The following is a 20,213-nucleotide window of genomic DNA, read 5'->3' as shown; positions in this document are numbered from 1 at the left end:
CACATTCCTGTCCCGCCGGGCCAGCCCTGTGCCCGCCGCAGCCAGCCCTCTGTGTACCGCCTGCTGTCCGCGCACCGCCGTCCGCCAGCCCGGGATGAACGCGTCCCAGGCTGCCGGAGACGAGGCGCCGCACAGCGGGCGCTCGGTCAAGGTGGTCCTGGTGGGCGATGGGGGCTGCGGGAAGACGTCACTGATGATGGTCTTCGCCAACGGGGCCTTCCCAGAGGTGAGTGCCCTCACCCTTGGCCCTGCGCTGAGACTCCCCCATGATCGGGTCTGCTGAGAACTGCCTGAAAGTACCCAACTCTAGCCTCCTAGGGGGAATCTCAGCAGGGCCTGGGATCGAAGGCAGAGTTTTTCAGATTTAGCCAGTAGGAACGAAGTGGGACTAATGGCACTTAGGAGGAGGGGTGTCACAGAGACCGAATTAGGCCACCTGGGGAAATAGCAAATCCTAAAAGAGCAGTTGTTGTCACTACTTGGCTAAGAGAGTGAGTGAGGACTTTGGAGCTAAACTGGCAGCAGTAAAATCAAGCTCTTTGCCTCACAGCTGTGTGCCTTTGGGCATGTCCCTTACCCTCTCTGTGCCCGTTTCCTTAACTGCACGATAGGATTGACAGCTATTACCCAAGCTTATAGAAGAGTCCGTGGATAGAGTCCGCATGCGAGGATTCGTTGAAAGTTGATAAATGATGTTTGTTGGGCGACACCACCTCTTCTCCAACCCTAGCCACTATGGTGCAGGTCCCCATGCTTCACCTTAAGAGGAAAACTGTGGAACACAGGCCCTTTTCTGAAGGGCCCGATTCTTCTTATGCTTTGCCTCGACTCTAAGTCTCAGTTTCTCAGAGCAACCTGATAGGGAAAGGGGAGTTGGGACAGTGAGGCTGAAGGCTGACGGACAGCTCAGTGCAGTGCCTGGTGCATCCTGGCTCTCTAGGCTTGTCACTGTGAGTCCTCAAGGACAGACTGTCCAGACAGCTCAATACAGCCCATGACCAGGACAGTGGCTGAGCTCTTTCTGTGCCTATACAAGGAGTGGGTGTCCTGGGTGTCTGTGGGTTTGCCTTCAGCAACGTGTCTTCTTTTCCTGGCCCTACATCCTTGCCGTCTCTGGGAGTGTGCAGAGGTGGCTAGTCTGATGGAGGAGGCCAGAGCGGCTGATTTGGCAAATAGGTCAGTCTGCTTTGCCGCTCTACACCAGTGAGCTACTGGTGTTTATGGGTTTGGGTTTTTGTATTTTTACTTTAGTGGTTTCTGTTTTGTTTTTGAGACAGGATATTACTGTGGAGGCCTCATGAATACTCAGTCCTCCTGTCTCACCACCCAAGGATTGCTGAGATTACATGTATGTGCCACCATACCCATCTCAGAGCCTTTGGTTCTGTGGTTTGCAAAGCTGATGTCACGTCATTTGAGCTGTTACACAGTTTGTTTTGCTTTGTTTAAGTATAGGAGATATTTTCTAGGTCTTTAGGTACTTTAGGTTTTTTTATGTGTGTTTTTCAAGACAGGTTTCTCTGTGTAGTCCTGGATGCCCCAGAACTCACTCTGTAGACCAGGCTGGCCTCTACCTCCTAAGTGCTGGGATTAAAGGTTCGTGCCACCACCACTGGAGAGGCTCCTGAGCTATACATGTTTTACAGGGTACACTGGAGTGACAGAAGACCAGGGGGGTTAACCTTGCCCTTAGTCTTCCTTTGTCTAGGAAGTCCCTGGCATGAGAGAGGCTCTTTTAAATTATATTTTAGTTAGCGAGTTAGTTTTCTTTTTGAGACAAAGTCTCTGTATGTAGTCTACATTCATCTCAAATCAATGATCCTCCTGCCTCTGCTTCCATTGTGCTGGGACTACAGTTGTGAAACACCACTATTAGAGACAGGGTTTCTCTGTGTGTGTAGCCCTAGCTGTCCTGGAATTTGCTCTGTAGGCCAGGCTAGCCTCAAATGCAGAGGTTCACCTGCCTCTGCCTGGGATTACAGGTGTGTGCTGCCACTGCCTGGCTGTTTGTTGAGACAAGGTCTCGGTCTTAAGTAGTCCAGGCTAACCTCAGAGTCATTATGTAGCCAAGGATACCGTCTTACCTCCTTGCCTCCACCTCCCAAGTGTTGTGACTGCAGGCAGAGCCTTTTGAGAAGAATATGAGGGTAGCTCTGATCAGGCACTCAGGTCACCATGCCCCCTCCCTGGGGCACTCCATGACATCTGAAGCCACCTCTGCTGTCTGTTGACCCAGTCTCAGCCTCTTCTGCCTCAGCCTGGTTTCCAGGCTTTCTGCCTACAGCAAAGGCCAGAGGAAAGAGTAGTTGGAGAAGCCTCTGTGATCTTCACTGGCTGTAGTCCAACTCCAAGTTTACGGCCAAAGGGGCAAAATACAGCTTATGGGGCAAGGAGAGACCTCACTCTCCAAGAAGTCTCAGGTGGCATTGAGAACACAGCCATTCTTAGTGGCTTACAAGACAGGGACAGGAGGTGGGCGAGAGCAACCCACCTGCAGAATTTCTCAAGTCTGAAGTCCTCAGACTGCTCCAGTTTCCACAGGGGTCCTACCTGGAGAATCCTGTCCTCATTCTGTAATGGTCACCTATCTGTGAACCCCAAGAAGGCAGGACCAAGGCTGAGTCATCTCTGTCCTGGGTTAACCCAAGCCAGGCCTTGTGTCTCTTGCTGAACAAAACAGATAAGATTAGGTATTTCGGCCTAGGGTGTGGGGATAAAGAACACCACAAAAGGTATAGAGTCACATTCCAAAGTAAGAGGTGGGGCAGTGACACTTCTCAGTGATGCAGCCAACACAGCCCCTTCCAGCTCACCTCAGGTCTGTCTGGTGTCAGGAACAGGAATTGGTGACCTCAGAAGAGGCAGGTTTTTGGAGTGGCTTCTGGAGACACACAGCATCAGTTCTACTTCTGCTAGCCCACTTCCCTCAGAGCCTCTTGATGTTACTGAGGTTGTGGGAGTCAGGAGAAGAGTTTAGAGAGCTGGGACCACTTCACAGGCGCTTGTGAGACACTGGCCTGTGTCTCCCAAGAGCTTCTTCTAGGCCCTTAACTGGTATGTGGGTGGCCATAATGGGGTCTCTAATGCAGAGGTCAGTATCTTTACTGTGACAGTCCTTGCTCTAGGACAGAGGACAGAGACTACAGTTAGTGTCTTAATTAGGGTTTTATTGCTGTAAAGAGACCCCATGACTATGGCAACTCTTACAAAGGAAAACATTTAATTGGGGCTGGCTTAGCTTCAGAGGTTTAGTCCATTGTGGTCATGGTGGGAAGCATGGCAGTGTAAAGGCAGGCTTGGTGCTTGAAAAGGAGCTGAGAGTTCTACAGCTTGATCTGCAGATAGCAGCAGGAGAGACTGTGCTACACTGGGTGTAGCTTGAGCATAGGAGACCTCAAAGCCCACCCCCACAGTGACACACTTCCTCCAACAAGGCCACACCTCCTAATAGTGCCACTTCCTATGAGCCAAGCATTCAAATACACAAGTCTGTGGGGCCAAACCTATTCAAACCACCACAGGTGGGGATGGAAAAGGAAATATCCAGAGGGATGGACAGGGCTGGTGTGGACAATGTCAAGCAGGTGAGTAGTGACCATAAATGCTGGACCAGGTTTTCACTTTGCATCCTGGGGTGACACTCTTACTCTTAACTAGTGATGGTACAGGCCTAAGGCCACATATGGCTGGTGGTTGTCAGAATTGGGTCCTAAGCCATGCTCATTTGACCTCAAAGCCAGTGCTATCCTTGCACTACCCAGTAGAAAAAAAATGCCCAAGGGCAGAGGAAGTACAGAGGGACAGGAAGGCTGCCTAAGCCCTTGTCTGTTCCTATCCATGGGGGAACAAAATATCCATGCCCCATGCAGTCTTTCTCTTCATCTTTCTCCAGATGCCTGCTCTTCCTCTACTGCATGCCTCAGGTGCCCTAGAGAACATCTGACCCATCTCTATGATTGCCCCTCCCAGCTGGCCAGGGCATGACTCAGAGGGCTGACAGGCAGTCTGGCTATCAGACAGGCAGGCATAAAGTCCTCCTGAGTCATAGGCAAGTAGGAACCCTGCCTGACATAAGAATGGAAGAAACTAAGGATCCCCACACTATGACCTTACAAGCCAGGCCTGGCCAAGTGATGAAAGCCAAGGGGGCCCAGAATACAGGAGGTTGAGCCTGGAATGTTCGCTCAAGCCTGTCATCCTAGCACTCAGAAGGCTGAGGCAGGAAAACTGCAGTTAAGTTGCAGGCCATCCTGAGCTATAGTTAGAACTAATTTAACAAAAAAAGGGGGGGGGAGGTGGAGGAGATGGCCCAGCAGGTAAAAGCACTCCCCACTAACCTGGCAACCTGAGTTCCATCCACAGGACACACATAGTAGGAGATCACAGATCCCTGAGGGTTGTTCTCCGACCTCTCTCTACATGGGTGCTCTGGCATGTGTGCCCACCGCCAATAAATGTAATGAAAAACAAACCAATGGGGGCTGGGGACAGAGTTTAGATGGCAGAGTGCTCAGCTGGCATACATCAAGTCCTGGTTCAGTCTCCACCATAACATAAACCAGGTGTGGCAGCGCCTGTCTGTGTTTGCAGGATGCAGGAGATGGGACCAGGAGGATTGAAAGTTTGAGATGTTCCTTAGCTACATGAGGCCCTGATTCAAATAATAAACCAATGACAAGACCAGGTCGAGAGCTGCTCACAGCAAAGGCTGCAGCAGACCTCATTACCTGTGGCTCAGGCCCTATTCGGCAAAGGTTCCTAGCTTTTGATCTAGCTATCAAACCTGTCACGCTCACTCTTCAACCATTGTAGAGAGGGTGTACCTCCAAATCTGCGACACAAGCAAGTAGGTATGGGGCCTAGGGAGGGGCAGAAAAGAGAACCCCAATTCTTTCTGAGCCAGGGAGGTCAGCCAGTCTCCAGTGGACCAGTCTGAGGTGGGATAGGGGACTATCTTAGTTAAGGTTTCTATTGCTGCTATGAAACACCATGACCAAAAAGCAAGTTGGGAAGGAAAGGGTTTATTCGGCTTATACTTCCATAATGCTGTTCATCATCAAAGGAAGTCAAAGAGGGCAGAAATGTGGAAGCAGGAGCTGATACAGAAGCCGCGGAGGGGGTACAGCTTACTGGGTGCCTTCCCTTGGCTTGCGCAACCTACCTTATAGAACCCAGGACCACCAACCCAGGGATGGTACCACCCACAATGGGCTGGGCCCTCCCCTATCAATCACTAATTAAGAAAATGCCCTACAGCTGGATCTTATGGAGGCATTAAGGTTCCCTCCTTTCAGATAATAGATTATGGTCCAGTTGCCAATTGACATAAGACCAGTCAGCATAGGGATTGTGCCCTGAGTAACCCATTCTGGAGAGGCAACAACAGGGGCGTGTGTGTGTGTGTGTGTGTGTGTGTGTGTGTGTGTGTGCGTGCCTGCCTGCCTGCCTGCCTGCCAGGGAGGATCATGAAAGGCAGGCTGAGACAGGGAGTATGTGACAGGAATCTTCAGATTTATGAGGTTGAGAGGAGCCATACATGGTGATCTATGTTTCTAATTCCAGTATTCAGAAAGTGAAAGCCCAAGAGGACTGTAAGCTCTAGTTAAGACTAGGCTACATAGCAAAACCCCATCTCAAAAAGAAGCCTCCCCACTACAAAAAGAAAAAAAAGCCAGCATTGAAGAGGCAGAGGCAAGTGGATTTCTATATGTTCTAGGCCAGTCAGGTCTATATGGAAAGTTCCAGGCCAGTCAAATTACACAGTGAGACCATGTCTCAAAAACTCAAAAAAAAAAAAAAAAAAAAAAAAAAAAAAAAAAAATGTGTGTGTCTGGAGAGATGGCTCAGTGCCTGACACTCTTGCAGAAGACCCAAGATCCACATGGTGGATCCAACTGTGATAACTCCAGTTCCAGGAGATCTGGATCTGCTTTCGTCTGACTTCCTGGGTACATGGTACACACATAGTACCCACACATTCATGCAGGCAAAACAGAAAAGAAAAAGGAAAGAAGGAAGGAAGGAGAGAGAGAGAGAGAGAGAGAGAGAGAGAGAGAGAGAGAGCGAGCGAGCGCTGGGTGTGTTGGTCTCAATACTTGAGAGGTAGAAGCAGGTGGATTTACAGAGTGAGTTCCAGGGCAGCCAGAGCTATAGAGAGAGACCATCTCAAAAGAAATAGATCAGTTTTAGAAAAAAACTGTTCAGCCAGGCAGTAGTGGTGCACATCTTTAATCCCAGCACTTGGGAGGCAGAAGCAGGTGGATTTCTGAGTTCGAGGTCAGCCTGGTCTACAGAGTGAGTTCCAGGACAGCCAGGGCTACACAGAAAAACTCTGTCTCAAAAAACAAAACAAAAAAATCCAACAAACAAACAAAACAAAACCTGTTCTATTGCTGTAAAGAGACACCACAACCAAGGCAAGTGTTTTTGTTGTTGTTTTGGGACAGTGTTTCTTTGTGAAGCTCATTATCCTGAAACAAGCTTTGTGGACCACGCTGGCCTTAAAGTCACAGAGACAGTCTTGTGCCACCACCACTAGGCTGACCAAGGCAACTCTTATAAAGCAAAGCATTTAATTGGAGCTGGCTTACAGTTTCTGAGATTCAGTCCATTCTCATCATGGCAGGGAGCATGGCTGTGCATAGGCAGACATGGCGCTGGAGAAATAACTGAGACTTCTACATCCAGATCTGCAGGCAGCAAGAACAACAAACAGGCCTGGTCATACTTGCTTGTAATCTCACTACTAAAGAGGCTCAGGATGGAGGACGGCCATTAAGGTGTAGTCTAGGCTAGCAAAACCCCAACTCAAAGGAAAAAAAGTCAGGAGTGTGGGATGTTCCACACCTTTAACCCTACCACATAGGGGCTGGCGACAGAAGAATCAGGAATCAAAACCAGCCCAGGGTTTATGAGAATCTATCTAAAATAGAAGGAGGGAAGTAAAAGAGACCTCAGAAATTGGAAGCCTGAGCTCCCCAAGACAGGGTGAGTCTTCTTCAGTACAGGCTCCTCAGTGCCCAGAGCTCGGCCTGGAGAAAGGCGAATGTTTGCTACATGAACATATGAATAAACAAGGGAAGAAGCGGGTGTAAGTTAATGTCGTCCCAGAAGAGGGGAGATCTCAGGTGAAAGCTCACAAGTGGGTACTGGACAAAGCTAATGCCAGTTGCCAGCATGTCTGGCATGCTTGTTTTGTACCAAGCTGTGTGCCAAGCGCCTGACTCCTTACTGTAATGTTCTACTAGACTAGAGGGACTTCAGTCTTCCCGTTTATAATCAAGGCAAACATGACCGAGGAGGATGGGGACCTTCCTGGCATCAAGCTCTAAGCCTTTCCCTGAGACTGGTCCCTAAGACACCAGGGATCTTCTCAGAAACAACTACAGTGAGGGGTGTGTAGGCATTCTTAGGGGTCTGGCTTGCCCCAGAACCTTCAAAAGCTTAACTCTGTCCTCTTTCTTCTTCAGAGCTACAGTCCCACAGTGTTTGAGCGCTATAATGCCACTCTGCAAATGAAGGGTAAACCTGTGCGCCTCCAAATCTGGGACACAGCTGGTAGGTGTGGGGCTTTAGGGGAGGCAGGAAAGAGAAGGGGAGCCCCAGTGGCTTCTGAACCAGGAGGCCAGCCAGTCTCCAGAGAACAGCACTGGCAGCAGGAGGGACCCTAGGGAACTCAACCCCTCGCCTGCATGTGTCTATATCCCCTGCCCAGGGCAGCTCAAAGTCCTGGCCTCCTAAGCTTTGTGCCCTGAATTTTAGCTTCTCTAATACCTCCTGACCTTGGTCCTGTGTCCCCCAGGCTTCTGGCCTGGCCCATACTTGGGTTAGCTCAAAACTAAACTCAGTGGGACTCAGAAGCCCCCTTATATTCAACCTGCTCAGACCCCTTTGTTGGTATCCTATCTGCCCTTGCCCTCACTGCACAAGCAAGAGCAAAGTGGGTTCCCAAGCCTGGCCTTTCTGCACACTCAACCTTTGAATAGGATCTTCCAGCCATGGCTTCTCCAGGCCAAGGCTGCCACAAACCACAAGCAAGCCAAGTAAGAGCCACCCCAAGGAGACATCCACATGAGATACAAAACTTGACCCTACCCTCTAAAAGCCCAGGACTGCTAAGGTGACCTCTCTGGTGTTGGAGAGACACTGAGAGCAGGCAGGAGGACCAGAGGCAGTGACTCCTCTCCTTTGCCTAGGGCAAGATGACTACGACCGCCTTCGGCCCTTGTTCTATCCTGATGCCAATGTCTTGCTCCTCTGCTTTGACGTGACCAATCCAAACAGCTTTGACAACGTCTCCAACCGGGTAGGTGCTGGGGTGATGGAGGGCATAACATCAATCCCAGGCCACTGCTCATCACTCTTTACCCTGTCAGCTGTCAAAGCTTGGCAGGCCTGGGGCTGGGCTGATGGCTCAGCAGTTAAGAGGGCATACTGAGCTGGGCATGGGCCTTTAATCTCAGCACCAGAGAGGCAGAGGCATGGGTATTTCTGTGAGTTTGAGGCTAGCCTGGTTTACATAGTGAGTTCCAGGCCAGTCACAGATACACAATGATATCACAGAGAGAGAGAGAGAGAGAGAGAACAGGCACCTACATGGGAGAGCTAACTTCATCTACAGGGATTCCGACACCATCTTCTGAACTCTACAGGCAAATACATATGCACATTATTTTTAAAAATAATAAAGGGTTTGAAGAGGTGGCTCAGTAGTTAAGGGCACTTGTTGCTCTTGGAGAGGACCAAGGCTCAGTTTTCAGCACCCATGTGGTAGTTCACAACCATACATAACTCCAGCTCCAGGAGACTGGACATCTTTTGAACTCCATGGGCATCAGATATGTATGTGGTGCATATATATATATATATATATATATATATATATATATATGCGGGCAAAATACTCATACATATATAATAAGCTAAAAATTTTTAAATGAATATATTTTTTAAGAGTATGGCCTGGCCGGGCGGTGGTGGCGCACGCCTTTAATCCCAGCACTTGGGAGGCAGAGGCAGGCGGATTTCTGAGTTCAAGGCCAGCCTGGTCTACAGAGTGAGCTGCAGGACAGCCAGGGCTACACAGGGAAACCCTGTCTCAAAAAACCAAAAAAAAAAAAAAAAAAAAAAAAAAAAAAGAGTATGGCCTGGAGATGACTCAGAGGTTAAGAGCACTGCTGCTCTTCCAGAGGATCCTAGCACCTACACAGTGGTTTATAACTGCCTATAACCCCTGTCCCAGGGGATCTGATGTCCTCTTCTGGCCTCCACAGGCATAGTGTGCATGTGGTACACAGACAAAACATCCACACATATTAAAAAAAGAAAGAAAGAAAAAAGCCGGGCAGTGGTGGTGCACACCTTTAATCCCAGCACTTGGGAGGCAGAGGCAGGCGGATTTCTGAGTTCGAGGCCAGCCTGGTCTTCAGAGTGAGTTCCAGGACAGCCAGGGCTACACAGAGAAACCCTGTCTCAAAAAACAAAAATGAAGAAGAAGAGGAAGAAGAAAGAAGAAAGAAGAAAAGAGAAAAGAAAAGTGATAGGCATGGTAGCACATGCCTTTTATCCCAGTACCCAGGAGGCCAACCTGGTCTACACAGTGAGTTAGTCACAGTGAATTCAGGGATTCATAGTGAAACCCTGTCTAAAAACAAAACAAACAAACAAACAAAAAAAGCTTGGCAGGTCTTAGATGTGTCCAGGTTTGATAGATACATAGGTAACGTGAGACCCAGAACAAGACAGCAACTTGTTCGGGGTCACATAAAAGTGTGGCAGCAGTTGCTGGGCAGTGGTGGCACACGCCTTTAATCCCAGCACTTGGGAGGCAGAGGCAGGTGGATTTCTGAGTTCGAGACTAGCCTGGTCTACAGAGTGAGTTCCAGGACAACCAGGGCTACACAGAGAAACCCTGTCTCAAAAAACAAACAAACAAACAAACAAACAAAAAAGTGGCAGCTGGGTCTCTGCTCTGCCTCTCACTCCAGTGGCCCCTTGCTGTCCTCAGCTACAGGTTACTACCCTGGTTTTTTCCCTTCTGACTGCTGAGAATGCTGGGTGAGTCGGAGGCTGTCTCCCAGCCTGGGCCTGCTGGAGGCCATGTGCACTATGAAGTCCAATCCTAGCAGCCTTCACCAGTCCACTCCATTTCTTCCATTGCTGGTAGCCAGTGACATCTCGTGATGACCTAAAATCAAGAGGGCTTCCCAAGGCTACCCTCAAGGATCAAAGAGGCAATCCTTTGAGTTCTTTTGCCCAGCCATGGCACAGCCCCTCACCCACTGCTTACCAAGGCGTCTACATATGCATTGCCAGATTCCCTTTGGCAGTGACAGCATTGGGAAAGATGACAGTAAGGATATGGTAACAACATTTAAGAATGTGTCGTGTTTTCAATAAAAGAGGGAAAAGAGAATAGCATTCAAAAAAGAAAAACAAAACAAAAACAAAAAACTTGCCATGCCAGGCATGGCAACAATCTCAGAACTCAAGGACAGGCAAGAGGATCTCTGTGAGTTTGAAGCCACCCCTGTCAACATAGTAAGTTCTTCCAACTAGCCAGGGATACACTGAAACCCTGCTTCAAAAAAGTAAAAAGAACGTGCCATGTAGTGTGGACTGTTCTAGTATTTACCTGAGTATTTGCTAACTTATCATCCTGACAACTATACAGAGTCAAGATGCTGTACTTCTTGGATCAATTTCTATTAAAGTGGCACCTCTGGAGTTGGAGCCTGGGCAGTCAGTTACATGCATTCCTCAGTACATACCTCTACACCAAGCCCTTATGGGCATTAGGGATGGAGGTGGGGGAAAATGGTGCCTATGATGCAGTGGAAACAGTGGGTAGATTCTGAATTCTCCAATAAGGCAGAGCACCAGGATTTGCTGATCAATTACAGGCAGATAAGAGAGAAGCTGGACCACAGCAAGCAGAAGGCAGTTACTTCTTCCCCAGAGTGAGGAGCAGCCTGGGATGGGGTCAAGTTGAACAGGCCTATGGTAGCTGGAATCTGCAGGTCCCTTGTAGGGAGTGTGAGGCTGGCCTGGAGAAACCATTGAGGAGCTACCAATTGGGTAGTGTACAGCCAAAGGACCTGAGGAGGCCACCAAGGGAACCAGACCAGCTGGTGAAGAGGAGAGCCAATGGGAGAGGAGGGGCAGAATGGGGACAACTGGGAGAGCCAGAAGAGCAGGTCCTGAATCCAGTGCAGGCTGCTCTAAAGGAAGTGATCCTGGTGTCTAGGTTCTCACAGGCTTGGCCCAGCTCAAGTCTCACAGTTGGGTTTAGTGGAGCCACCCAGCAGCCCCTTCCCAAGGACAGACTTGGTGAATAGTGAATATGAAGAGACTACCTGGGCTCCATTTAGTTCCAGGATCCAGAGAATTTTACTAGCTTTTCCTGAGTGGCTCACCAGACAGCCATGTACTCTTGAAGATACTCTGTATCTCTGGTGCCCCAGATGTGTGGTCAAGGCTAAAATAACTCATCCATAATGTTCTTCTGGGGGGTCCTCCTTTCTTTTGAGGCAAACACAAGGTCTTCTATGTAGCCCTGGCTGGCTTTGAACTGAGAGATCTGCCTGTCTTTGACTCCTGAGTACCTGCGTTAATAGGGTTTAAAGGTATATTAAGCTTTCTTTCCTCTCTCTCTCCCTCTCTCCTCTCTTCTCCTCTTTCCACTCTTCTCTCTCTCTCTCTCTCTCTCTCTCTCTCTCTCTCTCTCTCTCTCTCTCTCTCGACAGGATCTTTTTGACTAACCCTGGCTATCCTGGAATTCACTGTGTAGACCAGGCTAGCAAACCAGGCTAACCTTAAACTCAGCGATCCCCCTACTTCTGCCTCCCAAGTTATGGTATTAAAGCTCTGTGCCACCATAACTGGCTTAGTTACTTTTAAATAAATGCATGTTTGGCCCATTTTGAAAGGTAGCCAAAGAAGCCTTTACTTTGCTGGTGATAGAGGGAGAAGCTGGACTCTGAGCCCCACCTACTGAGCTGAAATCCCTCCATTTCCAGTTGTGTGACCAACAATAAGTTATAAAATCCTCTATGTCTTACTGACTACATCTATAATGAGTTTAACTACAGAATCTGCCAGAAGGGCATGAAAATTCACATGGGGGCTGGAGAGAAGGCTCTGCGGTTAAGAGCATTGGCTGCTCTTCTACTGGGTTTGACTCCCAACACCCACATAGCAGCTCGCAGATGCCTATAAACCCAGTCCTAGGGCATCAGAAGCCCATTTCTACCTCCAAGGGAACCAGGCACAGATGTTGCACAGATATACATGCCAACAAAAGGCTCGTGCACATCGATCTTGTTATAAAAAGAAAATTATAGTCAGGCATGGTGACACACACTTTAATCCCAGCACTGGGAAGCAGAGGCAGGTGGATCTGAGTTTGAGGCCATTCCAGTCCACACAGTGAATTCCAGGACAGCCAGGGATATGTAGAAAGACCCTGTCTCCAGAAAAAAGAAAAGGAGAAAGAAAGATGCTGGGTGGTAGTGATGTACAACTTTAATCCCAGCACTTGTGGATTTCTGAGTTTGAGGCCAGCCTGCTCTACAGAGTGAGTTCCAGGACAGCCAGGGCTACACAGAGAAACCCTGTCTCAAAAAACCGAAAAAAAGAAAAAAGAGAGAGAGCGAGCGAGAGAGGGAGGAGAGGAAAAAATAAAAAAGAAAATTAGGCCGGGCGGTGGTGGCGCACACCTTTAATCCCAGCACTTGGGAGGCAGAGGCAGGTGGATTTCTGAGTTCGAGGCCAGCCTGGTCTACAGAGTGAGTTCCAGGACAGCCAGGGCTACACAGAGAAACCCTGTCTCGAAAAACCAAAAAAAAAAAAAAAAAAAAAAAAAGAAAGAAAATTAAATTATTTATGCATTCCTGTATTCCTGTTTCCTTGAGACAATGTCTTAGGTCTCGAACCTTCTGTAGCTGAAGATGATCTTGCATTTCTCATCGTCCTGCCTCCACTTCCTAAGGGCTACAATTACAGGTCTGGTTTATGCAGTGCATGGATCTAATCCAGGGCTTCGGGCATGCTAAGCACTCTACCCAACTGAGCTACATCCCAAACCAGGGCATGGGAAATTTAAAATGAGAACCTGTACTGAGTACACTGATAGAGCAAAGAGTTTCCCACTAAAGGTCAGAACTCCCAGTGATTCACACACAACCCTTTTCCCTGCAGTGGTACCCAGAGGTGACACATTTCTGCAAGGGAGTGCCCATTATTGTTGTGGGCTGCAAGATAGACCTGCGTAAGGACAAGGTGCTGGTGAACAAGCTTCGGAAGAAAGGACTGGAGCCCGTGACCTACCATAGGGTAGGTAGGGAGCTAGCCCTGGGTGAAAGGCATCTGGGGAGGGAACCTCAGAATACTTCTCTATTGTGCTACATGTGTAGCACACTCGGGGTCTTGGAGGATGTCGGCAGTCGGGAAGAATCAGCTCCTGGAAACAGAACCCAGAATACTCAAGGAGGTTCTGACAGGGCAGATAGGTAATATGTATAGCACAAATGAGACCCCTGAGGTCCATGGTATTTGATTTTAGACTCCTCTTTTAGACACGCAGATTAGTTGCCCATTGACGGTGCCCTAGAAAAGCCCCACTTCCCACTACTGTCCTCAAGACTCTTGTCATAGCTGAAAGGGATGCAGCAAGACCAGATGTGAGTTTCACCCTGCATCCCAAACTCACAGTAGCTTCTATTGCTCCTTGACAGGGCCATGATATGGCAAGGTCTGTGGGAGCAGTGGCCTATCTTGAGTGTTCAGCTCGGCTCCATGACAACGTGGAAGCCGTCTTCCAGGAAGCAGCTGAAGTGGCTCTCAGCAGTCGCAGTCATAACTTCTGGCGGCGGATTACCCAGAATTTTTGCGTGGTCACCTGACTGGTTTGGAACCCACCTTGCTTTCTGGTTTACTCAGCTGGACAAAGACCCAGGAGCAGACCTTCTACTCTGTTGACTGGGATGGACCTAGTCCCCAGGCTGAGCTGGTAGAACCACACATCCACAGATGGGCTCCAATGAGGCCAGGCCCCTGGACCAAGGAATCCTGGATTGAGGAAGAGGGTTTCCAGACCCTTAGCTCTGGAACCAATAATAGACTGCCTGTGCCTAGTCCTGGACCAGCATCCTGAATAGGGTCTGTGTGATCTGATTTGGCGCCACCTTCTGGCTATTCTCTTGAGTTATACTTACAGGACCTAGACCTGGTTCCTGAGACCATCCTGCCTGGGCTAACACCCTCACCCTCCCCCCCCCCCCCCCCCCCCCCCCCCCCGGCCCCCATCGTCCTATTCATCCCATTGATAAGTGTAACAACTAAAATGGCCTCACTTGTTACTAGTGTCCTGGCTCTTGCTTCACATACTACTAGGTAGGAAAGAGCCCACCCACCTAGACCCCAGGGGGAACTGCTAGCACCCAAATCTGACTTTATCACTTTTTTTTTTTTTTTTTTTTTTTTTTTTTTACTTTATCGATTCTAAGACATGGAGAAAGTTCTAGGCCTCAGCCTCCTCATCTGTAAACTAGCCAATCAGAAATTACATCAAGCATGAGTGAAAGTCATGAGGACTAACATGCAAAGAGCTTAGCAGGTGCCTGGCATGAAAGATGTGCACTTTTATTTGTCTACTATGTCAATAGACTTCTCCAGACACAGAACCAGTGACACACAAAAAGCAAGATGTGGGGTTGGTGAGGTGACTCAGCAGAAAAGGGTATTTGCCACGACGACTTGAGTTCCTTGGGACCCATATAGTAGTAGAAAACTGAGTCCTGCATTGACCCCTGACTTCCATGTACATGCCTTGGTATAAGCCCACCCAAACACATACACAATAAAACTAAAGTGTAACTTAAAATTTTTGTTTAGGCTGGTGGCTAGTGATCAAGAGTTCTGGCTTGTCTTCTAAAGGACCTAGGTTTGGTTCCCAGCACCTACACGGTATCACACAATCACCTGTCATTTCTTTTCTGTGGGACTCAATGCCCTCTTTTGGCCTCCATAGGCACTAGGCACAAAAAAATCAGGCAAAACATACAAACCATCAAATATAAAATCAAGCCAGTGGTGGTGGCCCAAGCCTTTAACCCCAGCACTCTGGAGGCAGAGGAACTCTGAGTTCATGATCAGCCTGGTCTACAGAGTAAGTTCCAGGACAGTCAGCGCTACACAGAGAAATTCTACCTGTCTCAATAAATAAAATGTAAGCTACATCTCAGCACTCATGTGAAGATAGGTGGCAGAGACAGGAAAATCTCCCAATCTCTTAGAAGCTCAAAGGCTTACTAGCCTTGATATGTATGTGTGTATGTATGTATGTGTGTGTGTGTGTGTGTGTGTATGTGTGTGTGTGTGTGCGGCGCTACAGAAACAAGAGAGACTGCCTCAACAAAGTGAAAAGAACTGATTCCTGAAAGTTCCTCTGACCTCTACATGTGCAATGTGGAGTACACACACAAACACACACACACACACACACACACACACACACACACACACACACACACAGAGTTTAATGTAAGAAAGGAGCCTGCTCATGCCAGTGTGATTCTTGTGGGGTCTGGCAAGGGTGATCCTTGTAATGCAATGAGGTGGTGTTGACATCCAGCATTTGAATTTGCAGGGCCAGGCCTTGGCTGGAAACTCAGGGTTTTTGGATTGCTACACTTGAGGCAGAATTCCTCAGGAAAATAAGAGGCCCACACATACTGAGTGCCACCTGCTTTATTCAAAGACTACCAATTTAAAATGCTTTTCTCGTGTATTTATTTGTAGGGCTGTGGGACATGCCATGACACACATGTGGAAGCGAGCAGAAAATCCTCAAGAGTCAGTTCTCTCCTTTCACTATGTGGGTCACAGAGATCAAACTCAGGTTGTCAGGCTTGGTGGCAAGTGTCCTCTCCTACTGAGTCATCTCACTGGCCCCCAAAGTCTAACAGTTTAAACATAATCACATCTATTCTTTCTTTTTAATAGAAATGAATTTTGTTTTTTTAATTTAAATTTTTTTTGGTTTTGTTTGAAACAGGGGTCCTTTGTGTAGCCTAGGCTGTTCTGAAATTCACTCCGTAGCTCACCTGCCTTTAATTTTAATTATTTTTATGTGTGTGAGTGTTTTGCCTGCATGCATGTCTGTGTACTATATGCATGCCTGATGCCCACAGAAGCCAGAAGACTGTCAGATGCTGAGACTGGGCTTACAGATGGCTGTGAGCTGCCCTGTGGGTGCTAGGAATGAACCCAGGTCCTCTGCAAGAGCAGCCAGTGCTCTTAACCACTGAGCCAACTTTCTACCCTACACCTTTTTGTTTTTTATTCTGTATATGCTTTTTATCAAGTTAATTGTTAACACTGTGTGTACATGTGTGTGGGGGGCACATATTGCCATGACAAAGGTGTGGAAGTTGGAGGTCAATTCTGTGGAATCAGTTTTCTCCTACTTTTATGTGCATTCTGGAGACCAAATTCAGGTCATCACACTTGTAAGGCAAGTGCCTTTATTTGAGAAGCCATCTTACCGGGCGGCAGTGGCGCATGCCTTTAATCCCAGCACTCGGGAGGCAGAGGCAGGCGGATTTCTGAGTTCGAGGCTAGCCTGGTCTACAGAGTGAGGTCCAGGACAGCCAGAGCTACACAGAGAAACCCTGTCTCGAAAAACCAAAAAAAGAAAAAAAAAAAAAAAAAAAAAAAAAAAAGAGAGAGAGAGAGAGAGAGAAGCCATCTCACCAGCTTGTATGTTATTTTTGTATTATTAAATTCTGCAGGCATGATGTCATGCTCATGGTCACAAGTACTTGGGAGGCTAAAGCAAGAAGAGGAGCTGTGTTCACAGCCTGACAGTGCATTCTGGGGGGATTGTGTGTGGACTTGAATGTCTGAGCACTCAAGGCATTCTTCTACTATTGAGCTTTAGGCTTAGCCTTGAAAGTAGAGCAGCTTGGACTAAGAACCGAAAGTGGAGCTAGTCACCCCAGTGGACTTTTCCACGTGAGCCCAACACTATCCCTCCACCCCCACTGTGGCTCAGCCCTGTCATCTGAGCTGTGGTCCCTCACCTGGAGGTCTTTAGAATGGAGCTGCCGGGCTGGATGGTGGGTGCCTGTTCTCATTGAGTATCATATGTGTCAATCAAAGGAATGGGCTGGTCCAGGTTCATGACATAATGTGATATTCCGTGTTTGTTCAGGCTCACAGCTTGGCAGCATTAAGAAATACATACTTGGATTTAGCCGATGGAGCTTACCAAAAGCTTTGACTGTATTCAAATTACAACTGAAGAAATTCAGATTTCAGTCTAGAGCACCTGGGCAGAAAATAGATCATTGTCCCTATGGCTACTGTTTCATGATTGATTCAGAAAAAGACTTCAAGCATGAGAAGCTTCAAACCAAAAATGTAGATGGGCCAGAGACTAAAGTGGGCTATGGGGCAAGATCCAAACAAAACAAACAAAAATCGAGACCCATCTAGATGGTTCAGTAGTAGAGAGGCTTGCCACCAAGCCTGTCTACTTGAGTCCAATCCCTGGACCCACATGGAAGACAGAGAGAACTGACTCCTTTGACCACCCCATGCATGCTATGCCTTCTGCTTGCCCCCAATAAACACATAGACACACGACGAATGTAATTAAAAAACAAACAGACCACCAATCAGTCGGTGCACACGCCTTTAATCTCAGTACTCCAGAGGCAGAGGCAGGAAGATCTCTGTGAGTTTGAGGTCAGCCTAGTCTATAAAGTAAGCTCCAGGGCAGCAAAGGATGCAGAGTAACCCTGTCTTGAAAAAAAAAAAAAAAAAAAAAAAAAAAAAAACAGAAAAAAAAACAAAAAAAAAACAGAAACACAAAGCCAGAAAACACAACACTAAACAAGCAAAACCAAAGAAACCCAAAATACTAAGCAGTCCTAACTATGCCCAAGGAGCCTAGGGGATGGGGTGTGAGTGGGCTGGAATTTAGCAGGTTTTTACTGAACCCCAGGCTCAGGACCAATGAGGTAGCTTGTTTTATCTACTTACCTCAGAAAAGAAAGGGAGAATGACCTCTCCAGGGTCTTGGAGCCAGAGAACATCAAACTAGGCTATTTGGATTCCTTGGGCTTCAAAGCACGCCTGAGATATATTACTCTTTTTTTTTTTTTAAAGATTTATTTATTTATATGAGCACACTGTAGCTGTCTGCAGACGCACAAGAAGAGGGCATCAGATCCCATTATAAACGCTTAGGAGCCACCATGTGGTTGTTTGGAATTGAACTCAGGACCTCTGGAATAGCAGTCAGTGCTCTTAACTGCTGAGCCACCTCTCCAGACCTGATATATTACTTTTTGAAAATATATTTTTAGTACTTTATGAGTGGGGGTGTTGCTCTTCCTGAAGAGGCTAGAGGGAGTTGGAACCCGAGAACTGGAGTTCAGTTTGTGAGCTGCCATGGAGGTGCTGAGAACTGAACCTGCGTCCTCTGGAAGGGCAGCTGGGGCTCTCAACCACTGAGCCATCTTGTTTCTCTAGCTTATTGATCTTTCTGTCTCTGTACCCAGAGTGTTGGGACTAAAAATATCCACTATCATGCCTGGTTTATGCTTTGCTGGACATCAAACCCAGGGTTTAGTATGTTGGGCAAGCATTCCACCCACCAACAGCTACAACCCCCAACTCTGGAGGGTTTATGTGCATTGCAGTTTTGCCTATGTATGTCTGTGTGATAGTATCAGATCCTCTGGAACTGAAGTTACAGTTGTGAGCCACCATATGGGTGCTGGGAACCAAACCCAGGCCCTCTGGAAGAGCAACCAGTGCTTGTAACTGCTAAGCCATCTTTTCAGTCCTGGTTGGTTTGTTTTTAAGATTAAAAAAAAAAAATTTTTTTTTTTAATTTTGTGTGTGTGTGTTGGGGGGGAGTGCATACATGGCTGTGTACCATGTACTTCCCTGATGCCACAGAGGCCACTGGATCCCAGGAACTGGAATTATAGATGGTTGTAAGTTGCCATGTGGATTCTGGGAATCAAGCCTGGGTCTCCTGGAAGAGCAGTCAGTCAATGTTCTTTACTGCTGCTGTGCCACTGTACCCAGGTGTGTCTCCATCACTAACGCCTACTGTGTTGTGAATCCATCACTAAGGCCTACTGTGTGACGCATGACAATCATGAGGGGTGCTGTGGAGCAGCATCCTCCTAGCCCTGGGGCATGCCAAGTCCCCAACCTCCAGGGTCTCACCTGCCTTATCTTCCTCAAAACTCTACCTTCTGCAGCACAAAATCCAGACGAGAAGTCACACGGCACCAAGCTCTGCACAGCCTTCTCACTCAGAGAAGACCCAAAGTCCCATCTGTGCCTTGAGCTGTCCTGGATCTGGCTTCAGCCTATTTCCCTCTGGCTTTATCCCAAGAACACCTTACCATGCCTACTCCAGTTACACACACAGGGCAAGACCCACAGGGCATTGCCCTCTAAGCCTTTGACCAGGCTGCCCCGAGTCATGAGGTACCAAGTCCCTAAGTTCCCTCTGCCACCAAATTCTTTACGGTTTTCAGACACCATCTTCTCCAAGAAGTCAGCGCCTGGCTGCTTACTCCCTTCTCAGTGAGCACACACTCACGGCCCAAACTTGGTCTGGTCTCTGTACACTCCTTTGCTAAGGATTCTGGGCCTCTTCCCATGCTGAATTCCCTAAGGTGACAGCTCTGGCAGTAGGACAAGGCAGAATGTCTGGGTGGGTGGAGGTAGATGCCAGGAGACCAGTTGGGCAACTGCAGCCATCCAGACACAAGGAACAAGTCACCACAAGTCAAGACTTGGTGGCTTCTGGGCTGGGAAGCCATGTATGACAGTGGACTGTGAGAAGGGTGAGAGTAGTGAGAGTGAGTGAAGGAAGAATGTGGCCTCCCCTGGGGTGAGAGATACCAAAAACAACCCAGCATGCCTCATTGTGGGGACAGTTCCCCTTTATTCCCCTACATTTCAGCTCTCTAAGCACAGACAGCGCGCAGGCATCCTGTATGTGAAGCAGGGTTCAGGAAGAATGGGATACAGATATGTGGAAGCACTACCTCCTCACCCAAATCCCCTGACTTCAGATAGTTCCTTACAACCAGCTGGCAGGGTAGGTGGGGCCTGGCAGTGTGACCCAACCTGGGAAGACACTGCCCAGAAGCCAGGCCTGGCTGCCAAGAACCACCAACCAC

The 20,213-nt window shown here is 48.1% G+C and overlaps 1 protein-coding gene across 1 annotated transcript; it reads left to right on the top strand.

Moving 5' to 3' along the window:
- Positions 1–3: 3 nt before the first annotated feature.
- On the top strand, positions 4–14,277 carry Rhod (ras homolog family member D). Its single transcript, XM_034507714.2, has 5 exons — positions 4–226; positions 7,470–7,557; positions 8,196–8,305; positions 13,198–13,332; positions 13,734–14,277. The coding sequence occupies exons 1-5, from the start codon at positions 95–97 to the stop codon at positions 13,899–13,901; spliced, it is 633 nt and encodes a 210-aa protein (XP_034363605.1). The 5' UTR covers positions 4–94; the 3' UTR covers positions 13,902–14,277.
- Positions 14,278–20,213: the final 5,936 nt, after the last annotated feature.

The sequence above is a fragment of the Arvicanthis niloticus genome, chromosome 1 (assembly GCF_011762505.2).
Source record: "Arvicanthis niloticus isolate mArvNil1 chromosome 1, mArvNil1.pat.X, whole genome shotgun sequence".
In the NCBI taxonomy this organism is placed as follows: domain Eukaryota; kingdom Metazoa; phylum Chordata; class Mammalia; order Rodentia; family Muridae; genus Arvicanthis; species Arvicanthis niloticus.
This window is presented reverse-complemented; position numbering and strand designations above follow the sequence as displayed.